Raw genomic sequence first — 17,138 nt, forward strand, 5'->3', positions numbered from 1 at the left:
GGAATAACAGGAGCAATTTTAACAACTTTAACGGTTGATTGACAACATTAAATTAATTGAATGTAGTTTAAAGCTGCTGATACAGAATGGGGACTGGAGTTTTTTATTTATTGTTTTTAACTGTTAACTTGATACTGAAATAGTTGTTTATTTAAGACCTGCGAGGCTTTTTAAAAGTATTTATTTATTTATTTATTTATTTTTACAGTTTTTGTAACTAATGTACAAAACATTAGCAGCTAATAGCGGGGGGGGGGGGGGGGGGTCTCATTAATAATCGATTTATAATCGAATCGTAGCCTCTGATTCGTAATCGTAATCGAATCGTTAGGTGCCCAAAGATTCCCACCTCTAAGTATTCTAACTTAATATAACCACTAAGACACAAAGAGAGCAATTTTACTGAACAATATTCTTCTTATTATACCTATAACATCTCCAAACATAAACAATATGTACATTACATTTGCTAACTAACGTGTCATCATTAACAGTACGTCACACACAATGGCGCTAATGCCCGGTGTTCGGCCATTCCTTACTATGCGGCGAAACGTTCTTCACAAAGCTCAGTGCGCTTGCGCCAACATCCGCACGCATGCGCAAATCAGTTAGAACGGCGAGTACTCACTATTTTTGGTTTTTAGTTTTTTAAGAACGTTTTCATTGCCTCAAAAATACTTTTTACATGTATTACCCTCTCATACTTTTAACCATTGTGTTTTTTGTATTAGCTTTGAAGCAGTTGACCACATTAGTCACGTAGCGTATTTAAACCATCCTCATTTGATATAAGTACATTAAAGTATTTTCTTAAGGCATTTTTTTAATACGTTCTGCCTGTATGCATCTAAACAAAACAAGTTTAAAGCGCACGGTAGTACTTTGGGTGTCAAATTCCACTAATGTAGGACGTTTCGCCGATGTAGCAGATTTGAGCAGAACACCGGAAGTACTTCGACTACGTCTGCCTCGTATTTTCATTAAAGAAAAATAATATTTAACGTAAATATTGCCTTGACATTTGTACTTTTGTCATCATTAGAAAAGTAAATATAATAAAGTTTTTTCATTTTTAAAAAAATATACACCATAACACATTTCCCACACTCAAATGGGATCACCCTATATTAGGGGTGTCACATATGGAAGTATAGCTGCATGAAGGTACTTTTATTTGGCGCTTGGTATTTTTAAAAAAATATTATCACCGTATTTTCACGACCACAGGGCACACCGTATTAAAAGGCACAGGCTCATTTTCGAGTGATATTTTTGTATTTTTCGCACCGCATTATTGGGCGCATGGAAACATACGCACGCATGCGCACTAGTGAATTGTTTTTATTTTATTTTTTTAAAATGGGAGCAGGAACAAAACTGACTTCTATTGTACTTTATTAAATTTAACAAAGTGCTCACATCAATTTTAATCAATCCACGAGTCCATCAAAGTCCTCATCTTCTGTATGTGACTTAAACAGCTGGGATAGGTCTCCATCAAACACGGAATGTTCCCTTCTTGATGTTGTTTAGCCGAATGCACACACTCGAGCTTTATAGCTACTGGGGGCACGCCCCCGATCACATGCAACCTGAAGGTTCTCGTACCGGTCTCACTTACGTCCGCATTTTCAAAAATTGCTCAGAGTGACGGACACATTTTGGTACTCAGTCCACAGAACAGGAGTGACCACTACCTTAAGAAAGTCAAAATGGAGGACGTATTTATTTAAAAAAAAAAAAAACTGACTTGCGGTGTATTTTCGTCAACAGAAGCTTTGTTTACATTTTATTGAACCAATGATTTAGGACAAAAGTAAAAAAAAAAACAAAAAAAAGTCAAAAGTGTCCGTGAGAATACAGTACTTAAAATGTTGAGTTCAAACTACTTTACTGAACTCCCGTTTACATGAAATAATGAGTTTTAGCTGTTTTGTTTCCCCCTATCAACATTTGAAAATTCAAGTTTATATAAAATTTCAAGTCCTAACAGACTTTTATTTCTCTGTTTTATTTTATTTTTACAGTGCCTCTTTGTCAGGCAGATTGTCCAGGTGCTTAACTTTGTGGTCTGGGAGTGTATTTCACCACTCATCTCTTTTTCACAAACCATTTTTTCATACTGGATTGTGTGTTCATTTAGTGGTTACTGGTTAGTCCAGCCTGCCTCCACTCTTACCTCAAGCGCCATTTACTTCGACCACAAGTGCCGCACATGCATTATTGACACAAATATTGCGTCCTATCCCTAGGGAACGTTACTGCGCCGCGCCACTCCTCACCCGGGCGAGCTGAAAACGATGAAGAAAGCAGCAGAGAACCTCCGCAATGACCTGAACGCTGCCAAAGGCTTGGACTCCAACAAGAACGAGGTCAATAACGCAGCGGACAATGTGACCACGTCTGTGTGACCTTATACTTTTACCTTTTTGGACTCGTTTTTACCTCCCGTGTCACGCCATGTCGTCCTGCACAATCCGGCAACCCTTTTGTTTCTTTTTTTTTGTTTCTCTCTTTACCCGACAAACCCTGCTGTGGCCTTCCCGTTCTGTGATTGAACCCTGGAACGCCTGTAAAGCTTCATCCTCCCTCAGGGCTGCTGTGCCTTCCTGTTTTTAATTCACAGCAATAATGCTGATATGAAATGATGTTTTAAAACATTTTTAATGCCTCTTTATAAAGGAAAAAACACTAGGTAGTTGCACTATTACTTTAAATCTATAATACAGTCAAAGTGTTTCAAATGTATTTGTTCTATAGCTATTTTTAAACACTGGGTGAATTTCTAATTCCATTCTGGGCATATATGTTAAAGCAGGATGTTTTGGATCTACTGATTGAGGATTATTGTATAGTCTCATGTGAATACTTTTGTACTTTTTTGGCAGCTCCAATGTAAATATAAATGTATAGCAAATTTTATTCCCCCCCCCCCCCCCCCCCTTTTTAAACTTGGTACGTTTTTTTAAACTCTAAACGGAATGAACAAAATCTCATTCACTCATGTCTTATTCAGTCCATTGAACTGTCACCGAGTACGATGGCCTTTTCAGGAAAATCTGTATGACCGCTTGTAGCTTCAGTTTGAACAGTGTCAAAAATCAATGAACTGCTTTGTAATTAACGTTTCTCAAACAGGATGCCAAAATACAGCTGTTTGCTTTACCTGTTTTTTTCAAGAGTACTATACAGAGTAGACTGTTTAATCAGACTGATGTTCGCACCAGAAGGAAACGATGGAATCCTTTAAAAATCCCGTTTTGGACTTTCCACTTTAACGCACTTGTCAACCGCTCTCTAAGCTCATTCATTTGAGGACTCGTAACACAGTATATGAATTCGTGGACCAGGTTCATTAAATATATATATTTTTTTGTTTGTTATTTTAATTATTCTTGATCAAACTGCACAAACTTTGAAGAGATTATTATTGAACTATGAGATCTGAATGACTTTTAACCACTGATTAATAAAAGGAGTGCAACACTAAAGTGATGTTTTTAATGTTTTTAATTACTTTGACTGCCTTTCATGTGTTTAATATCTCTGGAAATATTTCATCTAAAGACGACGATAGCAAGAGTACAATTTCAAATTGAAGCATCAATAAAGTGACGCAGTTTATAATTTCCTGCTTGTCTATTGCTTGCTCATGCTTTCGGAATGCTCATCTTATCCAACCTGAATGTGCCAATACCTGCATGCTTTGTCTTTTCATATCTTGTTTTATATCCTCTTCATGTACATTACATGCTACGAATAGGTCCAAGGCTTCTAAATTTTTTTCAACAAGTGGTTTGAATTAGAGCGTTGACACCTTTTCTATCAAGAAATGCAGTTCATTCACCAAACAAAAAAATACTTGACCTTACCAATAGTGGTGTACCGTAGGGTGCAAGTCAATGAAACTCAAGTTGGTGCCCGCCATTCTTTCCTATACAGGTAGTCCCTGGGTTACGATGTACTCGACTTGCGTGGTTTCGACACCTAACCTAGTGTAATCCGTCATTTTGTCACCAGTCTTTTTTTTTATTTTTAAGTCGTGTAAACTGTACCTTATTGATTATCATTTTTACTTATTTAATATATTGTGTTCTGTCCTCACTAAACGTGAAGTTGTTCAGCTTGACCGACTGCAAGCAAGGCAATTGTGGTTTTTGAAGCTTTTTACTTCACTTTTGACAATTTGTAAAGTTGTAACACAGATATTACACTTATTATACTCATGTTCAAAATTACACACATTTTAACAAAACACTTGACAAAAAAATTGGTGTTCAAACATCTATCTAGTCCGATCAATATGTAAATTTAGCAGATTGAATTAGCCTAATTTGCCTAACAAAAGTCTGCTAGCTTAAATGCTACAAAGGCTAACGTATGTATTTACAATAGCGTACCGCATGAATGATATTTTTAAACCGCAAGGATGCGTGACATCACCATCGTATTTTTATATCCAAAACGACACATTTTAACAATAAAACACTTAACACAAAACAATTGGTGTTCAAACGTCCAACTAATCTGATCAATATGTAAAATCAGTAGATTAAAGTAGATTAAATTAGCCTAATTTGCCTCACAAAAGTCTGATAGCTTAAATGCTACGAATGCTAACGTATTTACAGTTCTTATAGCAAATCGCTCACACATAATAAACTTAATTACAAATGTATACACAAATATATATTATCTGAAACAATTTCCAGTCTTATATGGGCCAAACCACAACGCAGCTGTCCTTACAGCCATGTCAGACGAGTCTGCCCCTCAGTCAATACAAAGCAAGAGTCCAGCGAGACCTCACGCCCCCACCAGAGGGCAGTATATCCTCCATCATTATACAATATACAATACAGTACTTTCGAATAAACACCTTTTTTGATATTTAGGGGTGCTTAAAGGGCTAATTTTTTAAATCACATAAACAGTACCTTATTGTACCTCACAATCTCATTCTTACTTTATTAATAGAATGTGTTCTGTCCTCACTAAACGTGAAGCTGTTCAGCCTGACCGACAGCAAACAAGGCAATTGTGGTTTTCGAAGCTTTTTACTTCCTTCACTTTTGACCATTTGTAAAGCTGTAACACACATATGTAGTGTTACGTTCAAAACGACACACATTTTAACAATAAAACACTTGACACAAAACAATTGGAGTTCAAACGTCGCCCTATTCTGATCAGTATATAAAATCAGTGGATTAAATTAGCCTATTTTGCCTAACAAAAATCTATCCTGAATGCTACCAATGTGAACGTATTTACAATTCTTATAGCAAATCGCTCACACATAACTTTACAAACTTAATAAACTTAATTACAAATGTATACACAAATATATATTATCTGAAACAATTTCCAGCCTTATGTGGGCCAAACCAGACGATTGCAGCTGTCCTTATAGCCATGTCAGACAAGTTTGCCCCTCAGTCAATACAAGGCAAGAGTCCAGCCAGACCAAACGCTGCCACCAGAGGGCAGTGTATCCTCCATCATTAAACAAAATACAATAATGTTGGACTTTTTGGATAGTTATTTTGAGATTTAGGGACACTTAAAGGGTTAATTCTGACTTGCGCGAAAATTCGGGTTACGTCGCCAGCGTAGGAACAGAACTCGTTCGTAACCCGGGGACTAGCTGTAGTTCTTGTCCAAGTTGGCCTGTGTAGCAAAGTAGCATCTTATTACACACAGAACGGAACTCGTTCGTAACCCGGGGACTAGCTGTAGTTCTTGTCCAAGTTGGCCTGTGTAGCAAAGTAGCATCTTATTACACACAGTAATCCAACACTAACAAAAACCTTTTTAAAAACCAACCCACATCCTTGACGAAGAACACTTTAAACCCGTTGTTCTCAAAGTGTGGTATGAATACCATCAGTGATATCAGGTGGTAAGCGAATGAGTGACTAAATTAAACGTTCAAACAATCTTTTGAATCCACTACAGTGCATTCATCAAGTACAGTTCAGCTGTTTTCGACTCAAACAACAAACGACTCGCACTTAAGGATTTAGAACTGTTTCTGAAGTACACCTCTGCATAACACTGTGTCCTTTTTGTATTAAAGAAAAAAAGTAATATAGCTCAACTTACAATAAATTATAACTTTATTAACATTGTTTTGTTTGTAACAGAAAAGGGCATCAATTAAAAAAAAGACATCTAAACTAAAAAAATACACTCAAGGTACATTTTTGTACAGTGAAAAAATAAAATGTATTAAAATCAATTCATAATAATAAATTCAAATTGATTAGCAACATTAACTCATGAGGTCAATATGCCAAACAATTTGACCGAAATAACAAAAATGAATAGGATTGGACAGAGGGATGTTTTTATATTTGCTGCAGGCAGTATTACTGTGCTGGCCCCCCCTGCAATTCTGTCAGATATTGCTCAATTTCTCCCAGAAATTGATTGCAAATAACAAATCCTTTGGTAGTAATATCTTCATTTATTTTGCTTGCAATGAAAAAACACTGTGGAGGGGTTTGCGTGTCCCAATGATCCTAGGAGCTATGTTGTCTGAGACTTTAAGCCCCTGGCAGGGTCACCCATGGCAAACAGGTCCTAGGTGAGGGGCCAGACAAAGCATTGCTCAAAAGGACCCCTATGATGAGTAAAACAAATGAACTCAAGTTTCGCTTGCCCGGACGCGGGTTACCGGGACCCCCATCTGGGGCCAGGCCTGGAAGTGGGGCTCGAAGGCAAGCTTCTGGTGGCCGGGCCTGTCCTCATGGGGCCCGGCCGGGCACAGCCTGAAAAGGCAACGTGGGTTCCCCTTCCCATGGGCGCACCACCTGTGGGATGGGCCAAAGGGGTCGGTTGCGTAGGGAGTTGGGCGGCAGCCAAAGGCGGGGGCCTTGGCGGCCCAACCCCCAGCTGCAGAAGCTAACTCTTGGGACATGGAATGTTACCTCTCTGGCAGGGAAGGAGCCCGAGCTGGTGTGTGAGGCAGAGAAGTTCCGACTAGATATAGTTGGACTCTCCTCCACACACAGCTTGGGTTCTGGTACCAATCCTCTCGAGAGGGGTTGGACTCTCTTCCACTCTGGAGTTGCCCACGGTGAGAGGCGCCGAGCAGGTGTGGACATACTTATTGCCCCCCGGCTTGGCGCCTGTACGTTGGGGTTTACCCCGGTAGACGAGAGGGTAGCTTCCCTCCGCCTTTGGGTGGGGGGAAGGGTTCTGACTGTTGTTTGCGCTTATGCACTGAACAGCAGTTCAGAGTATCCACCCTTTTTGGAGTCCTTGGAGGGTGTGCTGGAGAGCGCCCCCTCTGAGGACTCCCTCATTCTCCTGGGGGACTTCAACGCTCCCGTGGGCAACGACAGTGAGACCTGGAGGGGTGTGATTGGGAGGAACGGCCCCCCCGATCAGAACCCGAGTGGTGTTTTGTTATTGGACTTCTGTGCTCGTCACGGTTTGTCCATAACGAACACCATGTTCAAACATAAGGGTGTCCGTATGTGCACTTGGCACCAGGACGCCCTAGGCCGCAGTTCGATGATCGACTTTGCAATCGTGTCATCGGACTTGCGGCCGTATGTTTTGAACACTCGGGTGAAGAGAGGGACGGACCTGTCAACTGATCACCACCTGGTGGTGTGTTGGCTCCGATGGCGGAGGAAGATGCTGTCCAGACCTGGCAGGCCCAAACGTATTGTGAGGGTCTGCTGGTAACGTCTGGCAGAATCCCTTGTCAGAAAGAGCTTTAACACCCACCTCCGGCAAAATTTCTCCCTTGTCCCGGGGGAGGTGGGGGACATTGAGTCCGAATGGGCCATGTTCCGCACCTCCATTGTTGAGGCGGCCGATCGGAGCTGTGGCTTTAAGGTAGTTGGTGGCTGTCGTGGCGGCAATCCCCGAACCCCGGGATGCCGTCAAGCTGAAGAAGGAGGCCTACTAGGCCTTTTTGGCCTGTGGGACTCCGGAGGCAGCTGACAGGTACAGACTGGCCAAGCGGACTGCAGCTTTGGCGGTCGCCGAGGCAAAAACTCGGACATGGGAGGAGTTTGGCGAGGCCATGGAAAATGACTTCTGGACGGCTTCGAGGAAATTCTGGTCCACCATCCGGCGTCTGAGGAGAGGAAAGCATTGCACCATTAACACTGTGTACAGTGAAGATGGGGTACTTCTGACCTCGACTCGGGACGTCGTGAGTCTGTGGGGAGAATACTTCGAAGATCTCCTCAATTCCACCGACACGCTTCCCTCGGAGGGAGGAGAGTCTGGGGACTCCGAGGTGGGCTCTCTAATCTCTGGGGTTGAAGTCACTGAGGTTGTTGGAAAGCTCCTCGGTGGCAAGGCCCCGGGGTCGATGAGATCCGCCCGGAGTTCCTAAAGGCTCTGGATGTTGTAGGGCTGTCATGGCTGACACGCCTCTACAACATTGCGTGGACATCGGGGACAGTGCCTCTGGATTGGCAGACCGGGGTGGTTGTCCCCCTTTTTAAAAAGGGGGACCGGAGGGTGTGTTCCAACCGGTCGATCTACGTTCCTACCCTCACCTATGGTCACAAGATCCCGGATACAAGCGGCCGAAATGAGTTTCCTCCGCAGGGTGTCCGGGCCCTCCCTTAGAGATAGGGTGAGAAGCTCCGTCATCCGGGAGGGGCTTGGTGTCGAGCCGCTACTCCTCCGCGTTGAGAGGAGCCAGTTGAGGTGGCTCGGGCATCTGGTTCGGCTGCCTCCTGGAGGCCTCCCTTGAGAGGTGTTTCGGGCTTGTCCCACCGGCGGGAGGCCCCGGGGTCAACCCAGGACACGCTGGAGAGACTATGTCGCTCGGCTGGCCTGGGAACGCCTTGGAATCCCGCCGGAGGAGCTGGCTGAAGTGGCTGGGGAGAGGGAAGTCTGGGCTTCCCTGCTAAAGCTGCTGCCCCCGCGACCCGACCCAGGACTAAGCGGAAGATGATGGATGGATGGATGGATGAAAAAACACCAAAGAGAAAAAAAAATTAAATCATAGCCATTTTACACAAAACTCCAAAAATGGGCCGGACAAAAGTCGTGGCACCCTCAGCCGAATACTTGGTAGGTCAACCTTTAGAGAAAATAACTGCGAACAACCGCATCCGGTATCCATCAATGAGTTTCTTACAATACTCTGCTGGAATTTTAGACAATTCTTTGGCCAACTTCTCCAGGTCTCTGAGGTTTGAAGGGTGCCTTCTCCAAACTGCCATTTTCAGATCTCTGTAAGGTATTCTACAGGATTCAGGTCTGGACTCATTGCTTGCCACTTTAGAAGTCTCCAGTTCTTTCTCTCAAACCATTTTCTAGTGCTTTTTGGAAGACCCATGACCTCTGAGGGAGACTGTGCTTTCTCACACTGGACCCTAAATTATGCTGCAAAATTTGTCGGTAGTCTTCAGACTTCATAATGCCATGCACACGGTCAAGCGGTCCAGTGTCAGAGGCAGCCAAGCAACCCCAAAACATCTGAGAACCTCCGCCATGTTTGACTGTGAGGACCGTGTTCTTTTCTTTGATGGCCTCGTTTTTTTTCTTAAACTTTATGTTGTTGCCTTTTCCCAAAAAGCTATACTTTTGTCTCATCTAAGCAGAGAACATTCTTCCAAAACGTTTTTGGCTTTCTCGGGTAAGTTTTGGCAAACTCCAGCCTGGCTTTTTTATCTCACTGGGTCAGATGTGGGGTTTTCCTGGGTATCCTACCATAGAGTACAGACAAATAGTACGGGTTGACACTGTTGTACCCTCGGACTGTAGGACTGTAGGACAGCTTGAACTTGTCTGGATGTTAGTCGAGGTTCTTTATCCACCATCCAAACAATCTTTCGTCCACATCTAGGGAGGTTAGCCACAGTGCCATGGGCTTTACACTTATTGATGACACTGAGCACGGTAGACACCGGAACAGTCAAGTCTTCGGAGATGGCCTTGAGATTGCCCATGCTTCCTCTCATTTTTGCTTCTCAAGTCCTCAGACAGTTCTTTGGTCTTCTTTCTTTTCTCCATGCTCAATGTGGTACACACAAGGACACAAGTTGAGTCATCTTTAATCCGTTTTAACTGGCTGCAAGTGTGATTTAGTTATTGCCACCACCTGTTATGTGCCACAGGTAAATAACAGGTGCTGTTGATGACAGAAACTAGAGAAGCATCACATGATTTTTCAGGCCCATTTTTGGAGTTTTGGGTAAAATGATAATGATGATTTTTCCATTCTCTTTTTCCATTCTCTTTTGTGTTTTTTCACTGCAAGAAAAATAAATGAAGATATTACTGCCATAGCATTTGTAATTGCAAACATTTGCATTCTGCAAGAAATTGAGTATTATCTGACAGAATTGCAGGGCCTGCCAATACTTTTGGCCAGCACTGTATCTCCTTTGCTATAGGTTGGGGTTTATTTAGCATTGATCAACTTGGTATGCCATTTTATATAATGTTAACAGTGCTTTCTGGTTTACTGATGTAACACTGACAAAGCGGGACAACTGTTGGCAATATTCGGCATGTTTTCGCTGGGAGATTAAAAAAAAAAAAACAAGCGGCTTATCAATGTGATTTGAGTCTGATTGTCTTTCAGTGACGTCTTCATTGATTTGGCTTCCTGCTGTCTGCTGCAAATATTTTTAAACACCGTAAACAGATTGGTCTTTCCGAGTCTACCATTGTATTAAAAGTCAAAGCCAAAAGCCAAACGGTACATATGCATCGTCATATTTCCTCGTTTTAGCTCTTCATATCTCCAGTGCTCTTTGCTGTGTGCTCTTGTTTGGTCAAAAAATACTGCGCACACTCTGAAAATGAGAGCGCCACTGCCACCTACTGAGTGGATGTGCAATTACACTTTATTTGAGTATGGCAAAAAAATTATGTTCCCTTAGGTCACATGCGCCACTCCCAGCATCGCCCTATTTGAAAAGTACAGCCCAAACCCATAATCGATTAGCATTTTTTTTTTCGTTTCGTAAAAACATCCGCATCCGCATATATTACCAAGAATAGTTATCGATGAATGCATTTTTGGATTGCACCGAATCTAATTTGAATGATGGAACATTTTAAATTCATGCATCCTGTATGCATACTCTCCAATGAACACGCAAACTACATTGGGCTTAAGTTGAAACGCCGGGTTGAAAAATTGCTTATTATTTTCCAGTCATGAAATATTACTCTTCAGTGTTAAATGGTAGAAAAAAACAGACATGCGGAAGGGGAGGAGAACCTACAAAATGTAATTAATAATCTGAAAAAAAAAAAAAAAAAAAACCTACCCAGAAATGCTCATTATATACTGTATAGTGTATCAAGTAAATTTCAGCATGTAACTTAAATGTACTATGGATGCACTGCCTTTCAGTACTTTTTGACCAAGTAGCTGGAGGTGAACAGCAACATTTCCAACAATTTTATGATGATAAGTACACATTACAATAAATATCAGCATTTCTTTGGCTAGATTTCAAATGGCATTTAAACACTCTGAACTCTGAACTGTACATCGTTATTGTAAGGCTTCGAACAGGATGTCTAAGGAAGGAAGTCGACGCCATCAATTTCCTTTCTGGTCCGATACTGAGTAAAATTCAAGATGGTATCGACGACGTCGATAGCACCACATGTGCAATTTCGCCTTATTATATCTGGTAAATCTAAAAATAGGTATAAGGCGGAAAACACAGACAAGACTGAAAAAGCAGTTTCTGCTCTGGCACCCCTCTTTAAAATAAACTGCTGAATTTTAAGCCAAAAGAACTGTTGTGTTTCATAGAACAATATGTCTATATGCTGCCATAGCAGATTCATGGCGCACTAAGCCTCCGAACTATTTTGAATTTGTTCGTTTTACCCTGAAAACCCCAGTTTACAGACGTCGCGCAACCGCTTTTGTTTCAACCCAGCCATAAAAAGAAGGTAATAAATATCTATTATTCAAAATGTCTGTCATTTTTAGCTTAGTATCATTAATTGATGTCTAATATTTAGTTTAAAAAAAAAAAACTCGCATATTTTAAACTTTTTAACAAATTACGTTATAATGAAAAATTTGGCGTCTGTAAAAAAGTCACTCATGTACCTCATAACTATCGCTTAATTGTATTTTTTGTTAGTCGCATTTTCCACGATATGTTAGATGATAAATAATAGATCCAAACAAAGAAATTTTGAAAAATAACGTTTAAAAGGGTAACTACATGAAAAAGAAAATCTCGACCACTCCTTCCTGGCATCGCGACCCTTGTTATATCACCATGTTTCACCCATAAAATCCCCCCCAAATCCGGCTGTGGCCATTCACAGCTGTGTCTTGATTTTTGTGAGTTTGAGTTTTGTGAGATTGCTTGTGAGTTTTTGGATTGAAATATGGAATGTACGCGATAATATCTCATTAAAATCGTGGCGTCTTTAATTCTGCTCTCGCATGCTCTCACCTCCAGTTAGGGTTTTGCTGTTTAAATTTTTTTTTTTTTTTTAAATGCCCTCTTGTTCAAAATTTTGCTTCCCCCTACCTCTTAACTATTACTTATTTGTATTTTTTTTGTTACTGTTGCATTTTCCTCGATGTTTTAGATGATAATCGATCCAAAAAAAGAAAAAGAAAAAAAAAAAACGATTAAAAGGGTAAATATTTGAAAAGAAAAACTCGAACACCCTTTGATGTCTGCGATTTCTGCATTGCGACCCTTGTTATATTACCGTGTTTCACCCATAAAATCCCCCAAAAGTCCGGCTGTGTCTATTCACAGCTGTGTCTTGACACTCGGTGAGACATGCTAAACTAAGTTTTTAGGTCAAAACAAGGTAAGTACGCGATAATATCTCGTTAAAATCATGATGTCTTTAATCGTGCTCTCTCATGCTCCCACCTCAAGTTAGGGTTTAGAGGAAAAGTTCTGCTCTGAGACCCCTAATTTTGCCACATTTCAAAATTGTCCGATATGCACGTGTGATACATTCTTAATTAATCTCAATTTTCTGGGGGAAGAAAAATTTTGAACAGGAGGGCATTTTAAAAAGCAAAGCCCTAACTAGAGGTGAGAGCACGAGAGAGCATAAATAAAGACGCCATGGTTTTAACGAGCTATTATTGTGTACTTACCTTGTTTTGATCCCAAAATGTCATGTAGCATGTATCACCGAGTCTCAAGACACAGCTGTGAATGGCCACAGCTGGATTATTTTGGGATTTTATGGGTGAAACATGATCATATAACAAGGGTCGCGATGCAGAAATCGCAGACATCAAGGACTGGTCAAGATTTTCTATTTCATGTATTTACCCTTTTAAATGTTTTTTTTTCTCCAATTTTTTTTTGTTTGGATGGATTATTTATCATCTAACTTATTGGGGAAAATGCGACAGTAACAAAAAATATATAATTAAGCGATAGTTATGAGGTAGATATCCGTGACTTATTTACAGACATAATTTTTTTCATTGTGACGTAATTTTAAAAGTTTAAAATACGCGAGTGAATAATTTTTCAAAGTAGTTTTTCTTTAAACGAGATATTAGACGTCAATTAATGATTTTAATCTAAAAATGACAGACATTTCGAATAATAAATACAATTACTCACCTTCTTTTTAGGGCTGGGTTGAAACAAAAGCGGTTGCGCGACGGCTGTAAACGGGGGTTTCCAGGGTAATATGGACAAATTTAAAAAATAGTTCATGGGCTTAATGCACCATGAATCTGGTATGACAGCATATAGACATATTTTTCTATCGAACAAAATAGTTCTTTTGACTTAAAATACAGCAGTTTATTTTAAAGAGGAGTACAAGAGCAGAAACTGCTTTTTCAGTCTTGTCTTTGTTTTCTTCCATATATAAACTATGAATAAGCCTTCTTGGTTACACTACAACATGGCAAACACACTACACAGCTACTTTTATGTTTCGTATTTAGCAAATAAATGATGATTAAAGCCTATTTAAACCTGCATTGTTGTCATAACAGTGTATACGTGTGCCCATACTCAAACAAGGGAGCCTACAGTTTTCTTGAGCTTATTCACTGTCTAATAAAAACACTCAGTATCACTTCTTCCAGGTGAGTTTCAAGTAGTCTATATATTTTTTTATTCTTATTATTTTTTGTTAAGCAGCTACACTCTCCTGAAGTAGTAGTACTAGTACTAAACTTGCAAACACATGACTAAATATTGAGCTATGATAATTTTGGTGTTCGTAATTATGTGCGGCCCCTTTAAGAGATAGGTGATGTGCTGCCTTCGTGCCCTCGTTGTGCGTTCACTTTGACAAATGATGGGCTTTTCGGCACGCAGGAGATGTGTTACCACGTTTGGAGGACAGAGGGCGCTCTCACAGTGATTATAGCTGCGGTGCTTGGGGGGCACACGTATTCAAGGGCGTAGGTTTGGTCTCAATATTGGTAGGGACGATATAACAGTATACCCTGCATGTACACTTTTTGCTGGGGACGGGACATTAATAAAACCAAACAGATTAGGTGAACGGGGGTCTGGGCTACATTTCTCACGAATATCAACCTAATTAATTGCTAGGCTAAATGATCAATGCAAAAATAAATCTGTATTGACTTCGACTAACTTTCACACTGCAAATTTATAACGCTTTAATCTGATGATTTTTCTTAAATCTATTCGAATCATTTCCTCCATCTTGTTTTGAGTGTTAAAGACTATTTAACAAATTAATGCGTCAGATTCTTCCAATTACTTTTAGTAAACATTACATTTGTTCTTTTTAAGTCCATACATCGAAAAGTCGGTTATTTTTTATCACCTAAATAAAGAAAAAAAATGATTTCAAATTATGTTTTGAACAATCTCTATTCTTGATTTAAGAACATTTCTGACATTTTTTTTTAGGATTAAACATACAAACTTTTGGCTTAAAATAAGTCTGTTAGGCTTATTTTCAGCTAGCTATTTTTCTTATTTCAAGAAATCTGAGTAAAATTTACTGGAAGCACTGGCAGATAATTTCAATTATTTCTAGTAGGGTTGTTCCGATCATGTTTTTTTGCTCCCGATCCGATCCCGATCGTTTTAGTTTGAGTACCTGCCGATCCCGATATTTCCCGATCCAATTGCTTTTTTTTTTGCTCCCGATTCAATTCCAATCATTCCCAATAATTTTTCCCGATCATATACATTTTGGCAATGCATTAAGAAAAAAATGAATAAAACTCGGACGAATTTATACATTCAACATACAGTACATAAGTACTGTATTTGTTTATTATGACAATAAATCCTCAAGATGGCATTTACATTATTAACATTCTTTCTGTGAGAGGGATCCACGGATAGAAAGACTTGTGACTTTGTATATTGTGACTAAATATCGCCATCTAGTGTATTTGTTGAGCTTTCAGTAAATGATACTGTAGCCATGGCCAAATGCATGATGGGAAGTCGAACCATGACTGTGCGTAGTGCTACCAATTGATATATCTTCTCTGCGTCAGGACATAACATAAGGTGTTAAGAAAAAGATCAATTGCTACCTTGCTTCCCCACATTGCTTCCCATGATATTTCTAATCGTAGGGAGAGGGATTGTAAGGCTTTAGCCAATTTAAAAAAGGCTCCAAAGGCTGCCAAAATTCGCTCTACTCATTTTACGCTGCCTTTTATCTCTCTATATAGGTTAAACGGTGCCATTACAGATTGAGCGCGACAATGCGTGAGTGGGTCGTGCAGCGCATGCATTAATTGCGCTAAATATTCTAACATGATACATTTAAAAAAAAATTAATTACCGCTGTTATTGGGATAAATTTGATAACCCAACCTTAAGCCTAAACTAAAGACTCTGGAAGAGTGTAACATATTATGTCTGTAACGTTAAATACAATTAAAAAACGATTTAATTTCTATTAAAAAAAGGCATGGCCGATATTTTTTGCCGATTCCGATACTTTGAAAATGACGTCATCGGACCAGATCTATCGGGACATCTCTAATTTCTAGTGGATTTACAATGAAAACAAGGGAATTTAATTTTTTCTTTTTTTCAGTTTTAAGGAGGTGGGTTTTTGAAGTGCATATGTATAGGTTCAGGTGATACACCGTTCGATTCAAACCTTTGTTTTCAAAAACTATACTAAAGAAACATTTTGAAAACTTCCAGAATGAATGCCCTGATTTTATGAGCAAATTTAAATTGCAATATTTGAACACAAATTATATTAACATACACAAGAAATACAAACTTGTTAATCATCTCTTAAGTATCCAAGAATGCAAAAAAATAAACATTTGTCTCAATACCATTCAAAATTGTCTAAATTAAATACAACAACTTGGAAGCAGGAATAACCAAAATAAACAAAAATAGAGCCTTTCTTCAGATAAAACATGAATGCTTTTGTCCAAAAGCACAACCAAACTCAACAAAACATGAAAGCTCCTTTGGGCTGCTTTAAGAACACATAAATAAAATAAAATAAAATAAAATAAAAATGAAAACTGAGGAGAAGGGAGTAAACCTTGGTTCACTACATTTCTTACAATTTAAATAACATTAGCAGTAGAAAACAACCAGGAGGATATTTTTTTCAAAGTATCTTCCTCCTCGAGTTCGAGAAATTAGCACAAATTAATATTTTGTTAACTCTGATGCAGGTCGGACTTTCAGTTGCAAAAGTAGTGGTGTGTTCCCCACCTACACAACATTTACGTTTTTACGTTACTTACAGTGGCTGATGCTGGCGAAAAAAAAAAAAAAACTTCTAATATCCCTCGTTTTCGAAGGTGGTGGCATGTTTTATTTCTGTCAGGGGGGCAGGGGGTGGGGGGAATGCGTGTGTGTGTGTGGGGGGGTCAAGTCATAAGCCAATCGTGCGTTTAAGGAGAAAAAAATGGACTGGCACATTCAGCAAGTGAAAAGGGGTCAATATAGTATATCTGAATATAATGAAAATAATTCACTTAATAATGGTAGGGTCTATTCTATCCTTACAACATATGGGAAGACATTATAAATTACGTATATAACTGAACTCATTTTATAATGCAAATAAGGTTCCTTAAACGTTAGTGGGGACAATTTGAGCATCCTGAAAAGTTGGCTGTGTTATGTCTCTACCATCCCTAAGCACATCTTCTCCCTTGCACGAATTACTAACATAATAATGAGCCTGATTTAATGACC

The 17,138-nt window shown here is 39.6% G+C and overlaps 1 protein-coding gene across 1 annotated transcript in view; it reads left to right on the plus strand.

Moving 5' to 3' along the window:
• The window catches only part of lrrc1 (leucine rich repeat containing 1), a 79,770-nt gene extending 76,276 nt beyond the window's left edge, over nucleotides 1-3,494 (plus strand). Inside the window, exon 14 of the mRNA XM_057847849.1 lies at nucleotides 2,256-3,494. Within this exon, the coding sequence (XP_057703832.1) occupies nucleotides 2,256-2,414 (159 nt within the window). The 3' untranslated portion in view covers nucleotides 2,415-3,494. The remainder of the gene's footprint in view (nucleotides 1-2,255) is intronic.
• The last annotated feature ends 13,644 nt before the right edge of the window (nucleotides 3,495-17,138 follow it).

Source organism: Corythoichthys intestinalis, chromosome 10, assembly GCF_030265065.1.
Source record: "Corythoichthys intestinalis isolate RoL2023-P3 chromosome 10, ASM3026506v1, whole genome shotgun sequence".
NCBI lineage: Eukaryota > Metazoa > Chordata > Actinopteri > Syngnathiformes > Syngnathidae > Corythoichthys > Corythoichthys intestinalis.